At 38.7% G+C, this 18,328-nt stretch overlaps 3 protein-coding genes across 4 annotated transcripts; 1 reads left to right on the top strand and 2 right to left on the bottom strand.

Moving 5' to 3' along the window:
• Positions 1–942: 942 nt before the first annotated feature.
• Positions 943–3,074, bottom strand: LOC127964752 (NADH dehydrogenase [ubiquinone] 1 beta subcomplex subunit 3). 2 transcript variants are annotated; one of them, XM_052565069.1, is made up of 3 exons: positions 2,992–3,074; positions 2,393–2,528; positions 943–1,272 (listed from the first exon to the last, which is right to left on the bottom strand). In XM_052565069.1, exons 2-3 carry the CDS (start codon positions 2,518–2,520, stop codon positions 1,122–1,124), a joined length of 279 nt encoding a protein of 92 aa, XP_052421029.1. In that variant the 5' UTR covers positions 2,521–2,528; positions 2,992–3,074; the 3' UTR covers positions 943–1,121. The 2 variants fall into 2 exon arrangements, with proteins under 2 accessions (XP_052421029.1, XP_052421030.1); XM_052565070.1 differs by having other exon boundaries at positions 2,393–2,525.
• Positions 3,075–3,285: 211 nt separating this feature from the next.
• On the top strand, positions 3,286–6,873 carry ybey (ybeY metalloendoribonuclease). Its single transcript, XM_052565068.1, has 4 exons — positions 3,286–3,727; positions 5,415–5,546; positions 5,641–5,709; positions 6,665–6,873. The coding sequence occupies exons 1-4, from the start codon at positions 3,518–3,520 to the stop codon at positions 6,749–6,751; spliced, it is 498 nt and encodes a 165-aa protein (XP_052421028.1). The 5' UTR covers positions 3,286–3,517; the 3' UTR covers positions 6,752–6,873.
• Positions 6,840–18,324, bottom strand: LOC127964748 (ubiquitin carboxyl-terminal hydrolase 37-like). The gene is made up of 24 exons (XM_052565065.1): positions 18,160–18,324; positions 17,045–17,284; positions 16,057–16,222; positions 15,878–15,972; positions 15,683–15,798; positions 15,447–15,524; positions 15,024–15,112; positions 14,850–14,943; positions 14,313–14,468; positions 13,889–14,020; positions 13,628–13,751; positions 12,862–13,067; positions 12,659–12,776; positions 12,089–12,168; positions 11,837–12,001; positions 11,718–11,765; positions 11,519–11,636; positions 10,427–10,643; positions 9,261–9,421; positions 8,691–8,751; positions 8,493–8,608; positions 8,348–8,417; positions 8,118–8,256; positions 6,840–8,038 (listed from the first exon to the last, which is right to left on the bottom strand). Exons 2-24 carry the CDS (start codon positions 17,216–17,218, stop codon positions 7,957–7,959), a joined length of 2,805 nt encoding a protein of 934 aa, XP_052421025.1. The 5' UTR covers positions 17,219–17,284; positions 18,160–18,324; the 3' UTR covers positions 6,840–7,956.
• Between the last annotated feature and the right edge of the window lie 4 nt (positions 18,325–18,328).

Genomic DNA, 18,328 nt, shown 5'->3' with positions numbered 1-18,328 from the left:
TCATGTTTACATTGGGTCTTTTTTTAAATATTATCTTTTGTTGATAGCTTTTTTATGACATAAATTGTGGAGAGAGAGAGAGAGAGAGAGAGAGAGAGAGAGAGAGAGAGAGAGAGAGAACAAACTGTACATATCTTCATATTCTAATTTCTCTTGGCCTAGATGATAATTTAAACAGCAGCACATCAATGTTTTAAAATATCTGACAACAGTTGAACGCAACTGTAATACACTTGCATTTAGTTCCAATAAAACGTTATATTTGTTGACATTTACACGCTAAACTTCACATCACATAAAACTGCAACCAAAGACTTACTGGATATGAAAAACTGGAAAACTATGTCTATTAAGATTAAGTGTTTAATAAGCTAAAATGATTGATGACCAAAATGATTAATGAGCTGTTAAAATGTAGCATTTTACACACACATTTCCCCATTCAATTAAATATTAACCTTCCAATCTAATTACCAGCATGTGTGCAATGCCACAATCCTTTTGATTCATACCTCAGTGCACAACAAAGCAAAAAATACATACATACTAATATATATATATATATATATATATATATATATATATATATATACAGAATGAAGTTTTTTGAAAATCTACAAATGCAGAAAGTTTCCTGTGAGGGTTAGGTTTAGGGGTAGGGTTGGGGTAGGGCGATAGAAAATACGGTCTGTACAGTATAAAAACCATTACACCTATGGAGAGTCCCGTGTGTGTGTGTAAGTAAGCACACAGCAGTACATTATTGAGGACATCAAGAACATCATAGTCAGAACATTATCTTAGATTTGCAACCATGTTAACCCTTTTCATATTCAGAAAATGTTGCATGCATATCACTGGCATATATACTTGTATAAAGAATAGCATTTGACTTTGATGACGCAATATCCAATGAACAAAAGACAAACATACTCAGCCCAATTCAATTAAGTTATATTTATTTTACATACTAGTCATGGGAATCATAACGATGAATGAACACAGGTATTAGGAAGCCTTTCATAGGCTAATGTCCTCATGGTTAGACAACAACAGGCTGAACACCTGCAGCAAACACAGAGTCCGGCGGCGACTGGTTCAGCTGAGCTTTAGCCACGCTATTAGTGCTCAGACTTCTTTGGAGGGAAGAAAGCATACTCCACTGCCAGTGCCACTGCAAACGCTGCGAATCCTGTCTTAAATCCACGGAGGAGAACATTTCGGAAGGTAACTGGGACACCAAAGCTGCCCGTATATCTCCACGCCTCATTCCTGCAATAACACAAATTGTCATCCTTTAGTCCTTCATTTTTTAGCTTTCATAATGTCATGTTTTAGAAAAATAAACTACCGCTGAAGCCAAATGTACAGAAATGTTTTACATATGAAACATTTTTATCTATATTTTTTTTAAGTACTTGGCAGAATGTACTGAAACGATGGCTTGGAAGTCACAATAAGAGAGTCACTTTTAAATTTAATAAAAAAATAATAATAATGGGGGGGGGGACTAATACATTTAGTATTAATACATTTTTCAATTTAGTACATTTAAATTAAAACTTGTCCAATTTTCTCAGGCCATACAAGATGTAGAAGAGTTTGTTTCTTCATTTGAACAGATGTGGAGAAATGTAGCATTTTATCACTTGCTCACCAATGGACCCTTTGCAGTGAATGGGTGCCGTCAGAATGAGAGTCCAAACGGATGATAAAAACAATCACAATAATCCACACCACTCGAGTCCATCAGTTAATGTTATGTGACGTGAAAAAGGTGCAGGTTTGAAGAAAAAAAAAAACAAAACATCCTAATACTTTTAAAATACTTTTATCCATAATATTGTTTTCTCTATTCAAAAAGGGTCTTGTCTGATCAAGTACCAGTCAAGAGAAAACAGTCAAAAACTGTTCTAATCAAATACACCAGTTAAGGACAACAAAGGACGGACTTCTTCACTAAAGAAAAGTGTTATTACGGATTATTTACTGATGGATGAATTTGTTTCTTATAAATGTGGAGCTTTTCAACTCCAAACATTGGAGTCAAGTGGATTATTGCTTGGGATGTTTTCATCAGCTGTTCAGAGACCCTCATTCTGACGGCACCCATTCACTGCAGCGGACCCCTTGTTGATAAAGTGATGGAATACTATTCTTCCAAATCTGTTCTGATGAAAACACAAACTTATCTACATCACGGATGGCCCAAAAGAGGAGTAGACTTTCAGCTAACTGTCATTGTTGAGTGATCTATTCCTTTAACTCGTTTATATAATTCTTATCACAATACATAGGGCCGCTACAGATACAGTACTAATGTCATGTGCATGCTACAGAGAGCTCCAGGCAAACAATGCAGGAGTAAATATCTAAAAGAGTCTGATGTTACCGAGCCCAGGGGTCCCGGAGTCCTCTCCGAGCGAGTCTCTGCTGGGTGGCTTCCAGCGGCGTTCCTTCCCACTTCCACACTTTGTAGTCCGGCATGGACAGCTTGCCATGTCCGTGATCCCCACCCATGACTACTGCTGAAGAAATCTCACAGTTATTCATGCATCACGCACATAATTGTGTAGCTAGTGTCTCTTTCACTGGGTCAAGTTAAAATCTCTTGACTCAACTGAATCCTTCTACTAAAGAGCTGAAGGATGAGTCTGTTCAAGAGAGAGAAACACAAACCGTTTGGTTAATGTACAGGCCAAAGCTTTAAGGGCAGTTAAATGCAAATTTTGAGATTGCAACGGGTCAGTTTAGTTGCACTTCAATGGTTTCGTTTCATGAATTAGCGGTTCAGTCGTGTTAAACAATAACTGAATAAAAGTAAACAGTGAAGTCTTCATGGTAAACACAAAAACAACACAAGCGAACCAGCAGTTTATGACAACTGCAAATCAGTAGCAAATAAATCCTGCCTCCAGCTTAAACTAACGTTAAATTAGGCGAAAACCAATGTACACATTTTGTAAATGTATTAAATAGCAACATAATTACCTTTTCTATTATAGCAAAGTGACCTCCAGCACGAACGTGCAATCACAATCGCAACCCGGAAGTTCAGTTAACGATACGGCTTCCTGTGAGGAGAGCTAACGTCACTGCGCATTCGAAATAAATACCAAATTATATGAAACAGGGAAACATGCTGTAAAAATGCAATTAAAGGTTATTAAAACAATACGTTATTTAATCTTTCAGATTTTGATCAAATAAAACACAGAACTTTTATTTTGAGACTTTTCCCCAACTTCCCGTCCACATGTATGAATGAACAGTTTGGCGCATGCGCACTTTCAGTTTCAAAATTACCGGTCAGGGCAAACTCGGGAACATAGAACTTTTATTTATTTGTCGTTATATTGTTGTATGTTCACTGAAATCTTAATATGAATAGAGATTTCGGTCCTTTTTGTGAGCAACGCGTTTACACATTTCTATTTGAGACGCTCACCTTGTGAAAAAGCCGGTTGGGTTTTGTAGGTTATAACTTGTATTTATTCTATTTAATTGTACTCTCGCTATGGGTGTAGTTCTACGGAATCTTCAGAGCGTGGTTCCTCTGAGACGCGCCAGACTGCGCAGAGATGTGGAGGTCCTGAGACACATCTTCGGGGTCCAGAGGTTTGACCTGGGCATCATCTGTGTGGACAACCGCAGGATTCAACACATCAACAACCTTTACAGGAAAAACAACCAGCCCACAGACGTGCTGTCGTTCCCCTTCTACGAGGTACAAGCGCTCTCAAGGTTGATTTCATGTCTATACACTTTCTTCTCATCGACAAGAGGAAGTACTTGGCCTAATTTTGGACTATGTTCTTGTACAGGTGCTGGTAATATGATTAGAATATAATCAAAAAGTTGATTTATTTCAGTAATTCCATTCAAAAAGTTAAACTTATATAATATTAATTCCTTACACACAGACTAATATTTCAAATGTTTATTTCTTTTAAATTTGGATGATTATAACTGACAACTAAGGAAAATCCCAAATTCAGGATCTCAGAAAATTTAAATATTACTTAAGACCAATACAAAGAAAGGATTTTTAGAAATCTTGGCCAAATAAAACGTATGAAAATGAAAAGTATGAGCATGTATAGCACTCAATACTTAGTTGTGGCTCCTTTTGTCTGAATTACTGCAGCAATGCGGCGTGGCATGGAGTCGATCAGTCTGTGGCACTGCTCAGGTGTTATGACAGTGTTGGGTCTGGCATATCACATCTTCCTCTTCACAATACCCCATAGGTTTTCTATGGTGTTAAGGTCAGGCGAGTTTGCTGGCCAATTAAGAACAGGGATACCATGGTCCATAAACCAGGTACTGGAAGCTTTGGCACTGTGTGCAGGTGCTAAGTTCGGTTTGAAAATGAAATCTGCATCTCCATAAAGTTGGTCAGCAGCAGGAAACATGAAGTGCTCTAAAACTTCCTGGTATATGGCTGTGTTGACCTTGGACCTCAGAAAACACAGTGGACCAACACCAGCAGATGACATGGCACCCCAAAGCAACGTGGATTGTGTGCCTCTCCTCTCTTCCTCCAGACTCTGGGACCCTGATTTCCAAAGGAAATGTAAAATTTACTTTAATCTGAGAACATAACTTTGGACCACTCTGCAGCAGTCCAGTCCTTTTTGTCTTTAGCCCAGGTGAGACGCTTCTGACGCTGTCTGCTGTTCAAGAGTGGCTTGACACAAGGAATGCGACAGCTGAAACCCATGTCTTACATATGTCTGTGTGTAGTGGTTCTTGAAGCACTGGCTCCAGCTGCAGTCCCCTCTATGTGAATCTCCCCCACATTTTTGACAGGGTTATGTTTCACAATCCTCTCCAGGGTGCGGTTATCCCTATTGCTTGTACACTTTTTTTCTACCACATCTTTTCCTTCCCTTCGCCTCTCTATTAATTTGCTTGGACACAGAGCTCTGTGAACAGCAAACCTTTTTTGCAATGATCTTTAGTGTCTTGTCCTCCTTGTGTAAAGTGTCAGTGGTCATCTTTTGGACAACTGTCAAGTCAGCAGTCTTCCCCATGATTGTGTAGCCTACAGAACTAGACTGAGAGACCATTTAAAGACCTTTTGCAGGTGTTTTGAGTTAATCAGCTGATTAGAGTGTGACACCAGGTGTCTTCAATATTGAACCTTTTCACAATATTCTAATTTTCTGAGAAACTGAAGCATTTGAAATATATGTGTGTAATGAATGAATATAATATACAAGTTTCACTTTTTGAATGGAATTAGTGAAATATACTTTTTGATGATATTCTAACTATATGACCAGCACCTGTAAATAAACATTGGCCATTGACAGGTGGCTAAAGCATGTCAGTTTTTGGTAGCAGTGGAAGTAACCCATGTCTGAGCAGCCAAAGGAACATAATGGCTAAAGTGCGTTTCATTTCCAAAGGATTTGAGGCCTGGCAAAATCCCATGTGCCCTCCAAAGAGATGAGTATAACTTAGGCGACATCTTCTTGGGTGTAGAGTATGTAAAGCACCGGTGTAAAGAAACTTCCCAGGATCTTCATGAAGCACTTACAGTAAGAGATATGTGTAGTCTGAGCACATTTATATCTGCAGCCTGGCAGGATGTCATGAAGGTTTGTTAACATGGTTTTCTGTGGCGTTTCGCAGGTGGTGACTGCTCATGGGATCTGTCACTTACTGGGATACAGACATGAAACTGAAGAGGAGTGGATTGAGGTGGGACAGGTTTCAGGAGAGGAGTGGCTGAAGCTGGTCTTTGATGGTTTATAGAAATATACAAGCTGCTTGTAGGAACAAAACCAAAAGAGAAAACTATCAAGTAGTGATTCTCAACTTTATATTCAGTAGTATTCCCTTTACACTGGGTGGTGGATTTATTAAAATAGCCATGTTGGATTTCAGTGTATTAATAAATATTTGCATATCAGTCATGCCGATGCCTTCAGGGTGAGAAACACATCTCTAAATGACAGGCTACATGCTAAATAAGTGGTTTCCAAACTTTTTCTGTCAGGCACCCATCTTGTAGAGAAAAATATTTTTTTAGTATACAATCAACCACCCACACAAAAATTTTTATTATGCGTTTAGACATTATAGCAACAATAGCCACTGTGTGGCCCCCAAACTACACAAATGGTTTTATATCACAAAACACCACCAAATATGTAATCTTGAGACTCACCTTTGCAATATTTATTTTGTCAAAATAAATATATTTTGTTTGTAAAACCCCATAATAGATTGTAAGATCACTTGACACTCCTTAAGGAGACCACTTAAAGATTTTAAAGTATCACTCAATTTAAACTAAATGTCTGATTTCAAAATGGTTTTCACAGTATTAGTTTTGAGATTTTAAGTGACTTTATGATTGCATATGAAGTACTATGGAAATATACATTCATGAAAATTTGCCTTCTACCTCCATTAGTTGACAATTGCCTAATTTTTTTATTGTGTGCACTATTTACCCAAAAACTATTAAAAAGCAAATCTAATTGCATTTTAGTAAGACGTCCAAAATTAGCAAAAATATCCAAACCTAAGGTTTTAAAGTCACTACTTTGTGTCAAAAAAAAAAAAAGCATTGTGTACTAGCTGGACTTTTGAGTCAAATGTTTTTCTCCCCCCTTTCTCCTTGTCTATTAATGGTTTTCTTTTTTGACAGATGCAGCAGAAAGAAAGTTACATTCTCAGCGAGTTCAACAGGCTAACAGGCAGCCACCTCGAGCCACTCACTAAGAGATGCACATAGGACATGTGACGCTCCTGAAATAAAGGAGGAAAACATTCACTACCAAGTAGTTCTGAATCTGGAATCAAAACCAATGAAACACGGTTGATTTTTTTTTTCCTAAATAAATTTTATTAAAAATATTTAAGGAAGTCAAAGACTGAATACTAAGCAATTAAGTAGAGCTTATACCACTGTTTCAGAGAACACCATACATACATGAACCTCCTCAGATGATCAGAACAAAACATGAATAAAGTGGTTGCCAAAGACATGAAAATGAGAACGACAGTACAGTACAAATCAGATAGTGAACAAGATCTAAAATAAATAATCTGACGTGTGAAGCACTCTCATCGGATGCTTCCTATATTCAGTAAAGGTGTGTGAACATTTTTCATGTGTCTTTCACAATGGCTGTGCAACTTCACACTGTAAAGCTCTAGAGAGAAGGAAAACTATTGTTTTATTAGGTCTGTATGTGTGGAGAGGCATAAAGAATCTTGAAGGGAGATCTTTAAAAAAGACAAGCTACATCAAATCCACCGAGCTTGTTAGATTTACGTTTATAAAAGAAGAATAAAACAACCAACAGTCATCAGTAAAGACCTGAATATAAATCAGTATTATTCCAAGTCTCTCTTCATCGCTATAGGTCATATAAAAGCCAAATGGCCAAGCAAATATTGCACCACATTTTCAGCTGCATATCAAACGAGACGGACACCCCATATTCCACCCAAACATATACAAGGATACATTTTATATGCAATAGGTGGAAAAGGCAATCTAAAATTTGGGGAAAAATAAATTAAAATGTATAGAGGACAAGTTCTCAATATTTCTTAATGCACAAGTTTACCAGAGGGTTTTTTCATTAAGGCAAAACAAAATATTTTAACGAAAGGCGACAAAAAAAATGTATAAAGAGCAACTTCAACTCAAAATGCTTTCTATATTTATTTTCTTTGCGTTTCCCCATAAACATTTGTACCTACGAGTTTCTAGAACATTTACCCATCTAGCTGCAAGTCTACATCTGAAACGGCAACAGTATTTCACAGGGAGCAATGGGAAAAGTGAAAGAGAGATAGAAAAAGTGCCCAAAGTAGATGCGTGTGTGTGGACGGTCTTCAGTAGTACTGATGAAGGGTGTCACGTTTACCCCTGGCTCAGTTCAGCTGTTCATCAGCAGGAGGATACACCCCATGGGATGTTAAGAGCGTTTATAGCGGCTGCAGCACGGTGCGACCGGCATCACTGTTCCCTCCTGCCTTCTCCAGCTCAGACAGCTCCTCAAACACATCTCTGAACACACAGACGTCTCGTCAGATCACAACAATACCAGGGAGTCTCATTCACATGGACTTCTTGTATTTCTACTTACTTGTGCATGTAGAAAAAGATGTATCCGCTCCGGTCACGGTCTCTCTGAACTGTGGACTCCTGTGTGCGGGAGACGTCCAGATCATTGTATGTGAGCCAGGACTGTTTCCTCATGTCATAAACATCACTAATGTAATGCCCTATAGGAGGAAAGAGACGAACAGCACCTGATGAAACTTACTGCACTTGGTCCACAATGGAAATCAACATGAAGCTAAAAGGCGTCAGTACCTGATGACGAGCTGCTGCCGATGTGACTGACCACACTGATGAGTCTGAAGGAGTTCGGGAGCTCTCCAGTCTGGGGAAAAATTCATTACACCATCAGTAAAACCAATGCCACTCTCTTAAAGCGCACCGAGGGTCTCCGACTCACCTCTGCGTTCTTCTTGAGCTCTTCAGTTTCAGCCTCACTGTACTCCATATCCAGACCATCCTCGTTCCCAGAGTCGTCATCGGAGCACAGCAGCTCCGGCAGAGAGTTATTAAACTCTACAGCACACAAAAACATTCACATTAATAAAGATAATGTGAGACAGAACACAACACAACGTCCTGGGTCTGTCATACTGACCTTGCAGGCTGAGCTCAGTGGCTCTCTTCAGATCGTCATCTTCCCTCATCTCTCTCGCCTCCTGTGCAATTAACAGATAATATTCACTGAACAACAGTCATTATCATCATTAGTTAAACTGTGCTGACGTTAAGGATCAACAACACTGGAAAAGCTTTTGGCACAGTAAAACTTAAGTTTTTGTTTGTTTGTTTTACTTCAGATATCTCCTCTATTTTAAATTTATCACCATTTTAAAACTGTCCTTAAAATGTTTTAGATTCAAAACATGTTTCAAAACAAAACATGTTCAAAACAAGATCATGTTTTAGACACAAACATTATGTAGCTTTGATTGTGTGGTGAAATATGACCTGGATATGTTACTGTGTTTCAGTGAGATTGACCCCCACCCCCCAGGATTATAATTATTTGCCAAATTATGTGATGCATAATGATCTCTTCGTTTATCTGTGTTTCAGTTTATCAGCAAATAAACACACAAATGAAAATTGAGGGAGAATTTAAACCAATTAGACAATACTAGAGGTAAAAAAAAAAAATCAATAGATTGAGAAGTGGATTCCTCACATGTTCCTGCAGGCTCTGTGCGAGGGCCTGCTGCAGCTCCTGTTCCTCTCGCTCCTGATCTAAACTGTACTGCTGCACCCAGTCCAGCTCTCCCTGCACTCCTTCAGGCGTCTGGTTCTCCTTGTTCTCATCCATGGTCAGATCTAGAGACTCCAGGGCGTCTAGACACAAACCAAACACAACTCTAGACCTTGTGGGCCGGGAACAGAGATGCACCTATTGCAATGTTCTTCACCAATTCAGACTTCGGATTTGTTTGTTAGTGTGATCTGCCGATACCGATTTTTGCCGGTTCCTATTTTTTATTATATGATATTGTATAATATTGACAGCATATACAAACAAAAATCTACTTTTCTTCAATGCAAAGTTTATTTTCATAAAGAAAAAAAAAAAAAAATAGAGTGACCATAATAAAATAAGAACAAAAAAATAAAATAATAATTGCAAACAACAGTACAAATAAATGCAACAGAAAAAAGAGAGCCATGAAACTTGGTATTATTCAGGTAAGAAATACTACAGAAATTAAATTAAATGTAAATGATCAAATTAGTCTTCATTGTAAAAATGTAATACAAATTAATGCTTACCCTTAAAGTTAAAAAACATTTTCAGTCAGGAGCAGAAAGAGGTTTTCTTTGTCTTTTGTTCTTTGATTAACATGACAGACATCAGCAGGAATATTGGGCAGCGGTCCCTTTAAGAGTTTATCCACGGACCCAATATACTGTTACACAACACATGTTCTCTTTCTCAACTATTTAACGTTTCAAAACTGGGCACAAGATGGGCATTTTGAAAATGTTGTATCTATTTGAACATTTTAGCACAGTTAGCCACTATTTGTGGCTCACAAGCTGTTTGAGATGCGGCTTGTGCGCTCTGCTAATAGATCAGTGATGGTTCTCACGCCTTTGGTGCAAGCACAAAACCTGCGGGAAAGACTAATAATAATAATAATGTGCAATACAAGCACTATTTAACCGGAGCGAATGAGACGTGTGTGACACAAGGTGTCGTGGGAGAGTAGACAGCGAGACTGTGCGGCTAACGTGACGTTATTGCATGTGCCTCTGATAACAAAATGGATCAGCTTGAAATCAGAAAGTGAGACTGATCGATAGCTGGGAATATAAACATGACATCTAGTTAACACTCGTCACCTGCAGGCTGTTTCTCTGCATCCAGAAGCTCCAAATGAGGAGTCAGGTCCTGGCCGTCTGCATCTCCAAACCCTGTGTCTGGGCTGCTGGTCGGCACGTCATCAGGGCATCCGGACAAACTAGTGTTGTGAGGACTCGACTCTAGCACAGCTGCTAGCATCTCATCATCGTTGACTGCATTCAACTCAGAGTGCTCCACCTGTGCATTGTGCTGCACCTGAGAACAAAAGGGAGGTTAGATGTCAGGTGCAAACTGGTCACATACGTTTCCTTTAACCCACTTTTAAGAAAGATCATTTCTATTCAAAGAATCCTGAAAAAAATACTAAGTTGCACAACCATTTAACAAGTTTGAGCACTAAATCAGCATCCTAGAATGATTTCTGAAGGATCATGTGACACTGAAGACTGATGTATTGATGCAGAATATACAGCATTAGTTTTTAATATATATATTTTTTGTAAATTGTGATAATCTCAAAATTGTTCAGTTTCTGTCCGTTTTCCATCAAACAAACGCAGTCTTGGTGAGCAGAGGAGACTTTTCTGAATCAAATCAACCCCAAACTTTTGAACAAGTGCAAATATTTGTTAAAATCCTGCCATTTAAAACAGAGACCTATAATTTGTTGAATGTTTGAAATTCTAGGATGTGAGTTCAACACCTTACACAATCTACACTCTTTACAACTGCCAATGTAATTGTATTATATAAGCTATTATACATTTTATTAATTTAAAATTCATTTTCAGTTTAGGTTTTGTCAGTTATTGTCTACTTTTTAATGGGTTAGGCTTAGTTAATAATAAGGGTTAGATTAAATATTACCCTTTAAATGTAATTCATTTTATTTTCAGTGCTTTCATTTAAGTGCATCAGCTTAAATTAGAAATGACACAAGTTCAGGTATTATCTAATATATTTTATTTCAAATAACAAAAATGGTTTTAGTGTGTTTAAGATAGTAACCCTGATTGTGACATGACACCTTTGTAGACTGTAGCGTGCTGTAACCAAAATAACCATTTTGATCCACAAATGCCACGTGGACAGATTCAAACAATCCATTCAAAATACAAAGCTGTTCTCACCTCTTCAGTCCGGTCATCTTCTGAATGATGTTTGCGACCCACTTTTCTGATGAGCTCCTCCTCACTATCCGAGTCACACAACATGCTGCCAGAGCTCTCCGGCTTTTGAGAAGCTTTCCTATAAACCATCAGTTTAACACACATCAGTATGCATCAAGACTAAATACTCCCAGCATGCACATCAGAGGGCTGCTCTCACCGTAGTGTTGAAGAGTTGACCGACTGGGACATCTTCAGCGTCCTGGAGCTGAAATAAAATCAGCCATTAGTGAGTATGAAGGGTGCTACACTAAGTGACAGTGCAAGAGTGAGTCTTACACGGCGGTCTGTGCGCTCCAGCCGAGGCTCAGAGGGGGGCGTGTGGCGTCTGTGCAGTGTGAGAGCAGCGTCAGATATTTGGGGATCAGCACTTGTTGGCCCAGCTTGCTGTTTAAAGACAGCTGACTGCTGTAGCTGTAGCGTTTGAGGTGAAGAATCAGCACTCTGCAGAGAGATCGAGTCATTTAAAGGTTTTGAATTGACCACAAATGAGTCTAAACAACAACCTGAAGTGTGTCTGTTCATCCCAACCTGGGAAGCCTGCTAAATTTGTGAGAGACGGTTGCTGCTTTTCCACTGCATTTTTCACAGCAATACTCAATCTCCTCCATCTAGAAACACAAAGCCAACAGGGAATGAAAAGTGGAGTACCATACACTAAAACATTTTGGTAACGAGTATTATCACTGATTAAGAGTCACAAGGATTTAGCAAAAAGAAAAACTCAATAGTGACAAAAAAGGGTTTGCTCACAAATGTTCAGCACAAAAATCTTTTTAGTTTTTTTGCATGGGGTTTGTCTGTTCAGATCAAGGTGTAAAAAATATTTGAATGAATAGATGCCATACAGGTTGAACAAAAACAAAACTGACAGTAGACTGCTTCACTACTTGAAGTTTTTTTCAAAAACAGGTCAAACAGCGTCTACATGTTTTCAAACAGTCATTCAGATTTTTGTATTTGTTATTGACTACATGCAAATATTCATGTTCAACAAATGCATTAACAGCCATGTATCAAACTCAAATGTTTAGCACTGAACATGTATTTAGGTGTGAACAGGATCATTCCCATTCTACAGCTGGAGTGATGGTGTCGTACCCTGAAGAAGAGATCTAGCGAGTCCTGTATGGATCTCAGAGGGAGTGTTTTTCTCCTGCGGGGCAGGTCGATGGACAGGTCATTGAACTGCTCTCGTTTCGTCACCACCTCTCCACAGCTGTTCACCAGAGCGAGAGAGGACTGGGTCAGTACGTCAGGCAGCATGTGACTATGATGATATCTACATGGCATCTTTTATTCACCTTTTACATGTTATGGTGTGCTGCACTTCAAACTCCATGTTGACTGTAACGGGGCAGGTGTAAATGCGTGAGGTGTCCACCTCCTCTGCTAACCGAGGGCTCGGAGGCTCCTCTCCGGCCGAGGGCTCGTTCTTCCAGCTTTTGTTGATCTTCTCCACATCCTCCTTCAGCTGGTCCAGACACTGGCTCAGGAACTCATGGGCATCCTGGGCACAAACAGCTGATTGGCACTAGCATCATGTGAACAATGTGTCAAGAAGGCTTATTCACACCAAGAACAACAACGGTAAAGACAATTATAACTGTATTAGCATCCATACCAACAGAGAATAAACTATTAAACTACTGTTTACTATTAGGGCTGGGTATTGATTCAGGTGTCTGATTCGATTCCAATTCACAAGCTCTCTATTAAATTCTATTTTTTTTTAATCCATTAATTGAAAATAGTTACAAATTAACTATTTACAAATGCTCTTTATATTTGTATTACAAATGTAATACAAATGCTCTTTATATTTCTAGAAAAAAAGAACAGTAAAGGGTCTACAAATGGTGAATTTATAATATATATATATATATATATATATATATATATATTGTATAGTGTCCTTTTTAAAAGAATAATTGGGCCATATAAAATGTTCTTAATTTTTCTGGTAATCAGATGAAGGCATAAAACAATTACATTTATTCCACAAAAACAAAAAAAACACACTGGTGTCAACGGGCTTTAAATCAGAAATAAAAATGTCACTTGTCTTACATTCTGCATGTAACCAGAGAATCGCTCAGCTGTTGAAGAAATAGCGTTCTTCACACGTCGCAAAAGATCCTTCTTCACTTCTGGAGGGGAAATGTCTTTCTTAGCCAGCAGATGAGCAAAACGCCTTCATATGGAAACAACAACAAAACATCAACAGGCTTGTGACTGGATAATTATGACGTTTCAAATTTCTAATGAATGTTTAGAATAGTTCAAAAAGTACCTAGTTTTGAGGGAAAGAATACAACCGCATGACCATACCTCAGAAGGGCATTGATGGGGACCCTCTTCCATGGTATGCCCTGCTTTAACAGGTCATTTGAAAATGAGGGCAGGCTGAAAAGTGACTGGAGTATGGCGTTCATGTAACAGGTGTTCCCAAGATTGGAGAATCTAATGGAGAATCAAGTACGAGGCATGTGATCAGCAAAGGACAACAATAGTGTCATTCAATATGGCAAAATAATAGCAATAATACTGAATGTACTGTACAACTTATTTAAACTATATATAAAAATACATACATTTTAAATAACAGTAAAACACTAATAGTTGCAAAAATCATAATGCATTGTAAAATAAATTAAACTCTTAGGTTTTATGCATTAATTTGATAACCACCATTTGAAATTGGTATCATAAAAATAGAAGAAAAAAAGTATATATATCAGCGAGCTACACTCACCCTTGTAGTGGAGGCTGCGGCTGAGCCAGCGCGGATGGTCTTGGTTTGTTCCAGCCACCGTAGTCCAAAACTGGGCGTACCTTTTTAAAGGGAGTTGAGTGATTGGGTAACATTAGACTTCTTTTAGCAGAGGGACACTGGCCTGTACTGCTGGACCTGTCAAGCAAAAAAATATCAAAACATACATGTGGTTTAGTAACCGCTAAATCTGATGAATTCAGCACAGGATTCAAAAAAATTATTATACTTGTTTGAGATATTCGGTGAAATCACTGCCTCATAAAAAGTAATTTGTTTGTGAACTGGACTACACTAGTCACACTGTATGTTTGTGCAGCAACTGAAGACAATGCACTAGTTGTGTCAGCATTATTTACCATTACAGAGTCATTTGTTTATCACATTCAGATTACATTATTCCTGTGAAGTTGTACATTCAGCAGCAGCAGCACCGCCACAGAGCATTGCAAGAAACACCGGTTTAGAAAGCACCACCTTATGACAACGAGTAACCACACCATGTCAGAGGCTCTTTACCTGTCCAAAACTGAATGAATCTGGGAGTAATCTTTAGTTCCTGTTCTGCTCCCATAGAAGGACGTTGGCTGGAGAGGGGCAGGCGTGTGTGGAGCTGAGCAAATAAAGTAATAAGCATGTGTCATAAAGAAAAGGGAAGCCACTACAGTAGATGAAATGTGATTAGACACTAACCATTTGCTCTGTTCTCCTCCGACTGCTTGATTTTCTCTTTACAGCTGAGCAGAAACTTTCTGGACGAGTCTGTGATGGCCTTATTGTTGCTAAAAACAGGCAATATTAGAGAAAGTTTCTTTGCATTTTAGTGCACTCAATTAAAAACTTTGGGATTGGTAGGATTTTATATGTTTGCGAAGGCTGCAAAAACTGCATAAAATATTTTGCTTAATATTTCTGTGAAAATATTTAAATGTGTTCAAGAGTCTTTTATGAATACAAAATTTATTAACAATTAATTTACTGTATCTGTTGATTAGTTTAATGCACCCTTTCTAAACAGGACTTCATTTCTTTCAGATTTGGGAAATCCTACTGGCCCCAAACTTTTGAACAGCAGCACATCAAAATAAATCTGCGCTAAGATGAAGTCTTGTTCACCTGGAAGAGTCGTTCTCTTTGGGGTAGTCCTCGGTCATATCTCCATCAGAGTTCATCAGCCTCTTCCTCTTCTCACTCCTACAGGACAAAAACTTTAGTTGTGTTCAGGGCCACCTTTATTAAATACCAGTCATTAATTTAATGAAACCTAAGATAACATGCAAACAAACAAAATAACTGAGCAAAAAGTGCACACGCTTTCTAGAGACACTGAGCCCAAATCTACATGTGCACACCTGTTGTCAGAGAGCCCATTGCGGCCAGGTGTGGACGTTGCCCGGCTGGGACTCCCGAGAGGCTTTCGGGGTGTGCTGTCCTCTCTGCTGTCCAGACTTGGACGTCTTGGAGTGCTCTGAAAGAAACGGCAGCTCAATCATATATTATTTATAAAAGAATCCATAAGTATTTCAGTGCTTGTGATGCTGTGCTACCTGTTTTTCTGATGGAGAGAGGCCAGAGTCATTCTGTGTGGTGCGATTCCCAAGAACTAAGCCAAAACTAGCACTCCCCTGGTTTGTCTTTAAAACTAAAGAAAAACAAAACTTAACACGACTTAAAAAAGAATGGACAGGGAGATGAAAACTACAAACACAAGTCAAACGAAACATACCTGCTGGTTTTCCGAGCCTCACCATTTCAAGGTAGTCCTTCATTTTTTTAGCAACCAACAAGGACAGTTTGTCCATCATTACAACGCTGGAGTCTTTCAGAGTCAAAGTCATACGGTTGGGGCCACGCGTTTGATACCATGAAACCTGCTTAACATTGTGATTCAGCTGCAACAAAATAAACAAGTCTTAATAGCATTCAACCAGACACATCTGATGCCCATGTTTTAAAATTACACTCTGTGTCTCTGTTTCTTAACCCTATAAACATCCATCATATTTCATACACATTTCTAAGGGTTTAAATTAACAACATGATCAAGCTTTGCTGAAAAATTCAAATGTATGCACACAATCTACAACATGCCTTCAGTCATCTGATTAATAGGTTATACTTCAACAAATAAGAAGCCTTTTACTATATTTGTGAAAATAGTCAACTTTAGGTCTTTTTTGCTGATTAATGTTTAATTATGAAGGTAAAATGTGTTTTATACTGTTGGTAATATTTCAAGATGAATATTTGCTCGAACTCAAAATTAGATTTACCTGATTATCCACGTTTTTTTTTTTTATAAGAATTGTGTTCAAATGTGAGTATCAAATATGAGCCACCATTACTTGTTCATCTCTCAAAACAGTTTTAATCATAAACCAAGCATTTAAAAATCATCTAACAGACATTAATATGAGATACAGACTAAAAGGTGAAATTTATAAGCATTTAATAAATGCAAGTAATCTGCTATACTGTTTTAAAGATTTTATTGGATTTACATGATCGATCAGAATTTCATTGTTTAGCCATATAAATATAAGCAACTGCACCAAATTGCATTTATTTTAATTTTTTTATTTATTCTCTTTTGAAGCTTCACATTCTCACTATATCATACTTTATGAAACAGAAAAGTGTGCATGTATTAAATCAGATACTCAAACAGCATAATTAGTATTGAGCATTATCATATGTCAAAGAAAGATCAGTACCTGAAACATCCTCGGAGTCCCGCCACTGTTGAACTTGACTAGTAGGTTTATTTTGTTATCTCTCTCGTGGATTTCAAAGACCCCCTCTTTCCATTTGGTGGTCCCCAGCTCGCCACATCGGATGCGGATGCGGACAGCGCCCCCGCTGGTCATCCTGGGCACTGCGACGGACATGAGAAACCCCGGCTCTGGACACAGCTGAAGACGAACAGATGCGGACAGAGGTCTGCAACAAAAGCCCTGACAAAAGACGAGAGTCAATGTCCGACGGGAAACAGCTTGAGACGAGCCAATGCATATGCACGCTTTAAAATATAACAAAGCTGACACTCTCTTAAACAACGACTTTAATGAGAAAACACAGCCCACGAGTTGGAAATGAAACAGACTCACGAAAATAATATACCACAGAGAGCCAAATCACGCATGTGAACTCACAACGCGTAAATGTCATTTAACAATCTCTCTATAATAATGTCCTGGTCGTTTAAAACCATCAACGACAACTAACAAAACACAAATAAGCGCCAGTGTAAAATCTACATCTGACAGTTAACATAGATCTTGCATTCATATCTTCGCAAACACTCCACTTAACATAAAACTACGTTAAATCGTTGAGTCAAATCACAAAATTGTTGCTTTAAAAACATTGATCTTAAGTATGACACGTCTCATATTTTAAAGTTAACTAAGAGGTGCGTTAAAACGATGCCCGATGCTCTCATTAATAAGAGCTCATCATACAGAGCCCAGAGTCCCGGATGTTTCGATGGGTTCCAGTGAGTAAAGATGAAAGTAAACAAACACATCAGGTTTGTTCACAACAAACATTACGCGCGCTTTAAATGAACCGACTTGACTAGCTTCCCTAGAGACCGCACACACTCGCGTCCCCGCCTTAAAACAAACGAACTCTCGTGTAATTCGCAGAAACGCGTCTTTATTCTGCAGGATCCTCACACTCCGCTGTGAAATAATTACACACGCACCATCCACACGCAGCTAATTAACTAGCATTAGCAGCCCAGGCCGTGTGACAGGCTCGGCTCCGCTAACTGACCATTCCAAGAAAAACGTGGGCACATTCTACTCATTAACCGCATCTCGTTTACCTGCGGGAGGGAAATTCCTCGAAGAAAGCGCTGGAGGATGAAAGTATCCGCTCAATGCTGCGCGCTGTCAGTGTGTGAGTTTTGCCGGGTTTGATGTTACCTGCGCTCGCGCCCCACGAGCAGCAGATGATGGCGGGAACGTGAACATTTGGAGCGGAAATGGGAGGTG

This window comes from Carassius gibelio, chromosome B9 (genome assembly GCF_023724105.1).
Source record: "Carassius gibelio isolate Cgi1373 ecotype wild population from Czech Republic chromosome B9, carGib1.2-hapl.c, whole genome shotgun sequence".
In the NCBI taxonomy this organism is placed as follows: Eukaryota; Metazoa; Chordata; class Actinopteri; order Cypriniformes; family Cyprinidae; genus Carassius; species Carassius gibelio.
Note: the sequence above shows the minus strand (reverse complement) of the source record. Positions and strands in the feature narration are given on the sequence as shown.

Coding starts and splice junctions, on each gene's coding strand:
- LOC127964752 (XM_052565069.1), bottom strand. CDS start 2,520: ATGGGTGGGGATCACGGACATGGCAAGCTGTCCATGCCGGACTACAAA. Junction 1,273..2,392: donor CTCCGGGACCCCTGGGCTCG/GTAACATCAGAC, acceptor GTGTTATTGCAG/GAATGAGGCGTGGAGATATA.
- ybey (XM_052565068.1), top strand. CDS start 3,518: ATGGGTGTAGTTCTACGGAATCTTCAGAGCGTGGTTCCTCTGAGACGC. Junction 3,728..5,414: donor TGTCGTTCCCCTTCTACGAG/GTACAAGCGCTC, acceptor TCATTTCCAAAG/GATTTGAGGCCTGGCAAAAT. Junction 5,547..5,640: donor ATCTTCATGAAGCACTTACA/GTAAGAGATATG, acceptor GGCGTTTCGCAG/GTGGTGACTGCTCATGGGAT.
- LOC127964748 (XM_052565065.1), bottom strand. CDS start 17,218: ATGTCCGTCGCAGTGCCCAGGATGACCAGCGGGGGCGCTGTCCGCATC. Junction 12,169..12,658: donor CGCTAGATCTCTTCTTCAGG/GTACGACACCAT, acceptor TTGTGTTTCTAG/ATGGAGGAGATTGAGTATTG. Junction 8,609..8,690: donor CACTGAGCTCAGCCTGCAAG/GTCAGTATGACA, acceptor TGTGTGCTGTAG/AGTTTAATAACTCTCTGCCG.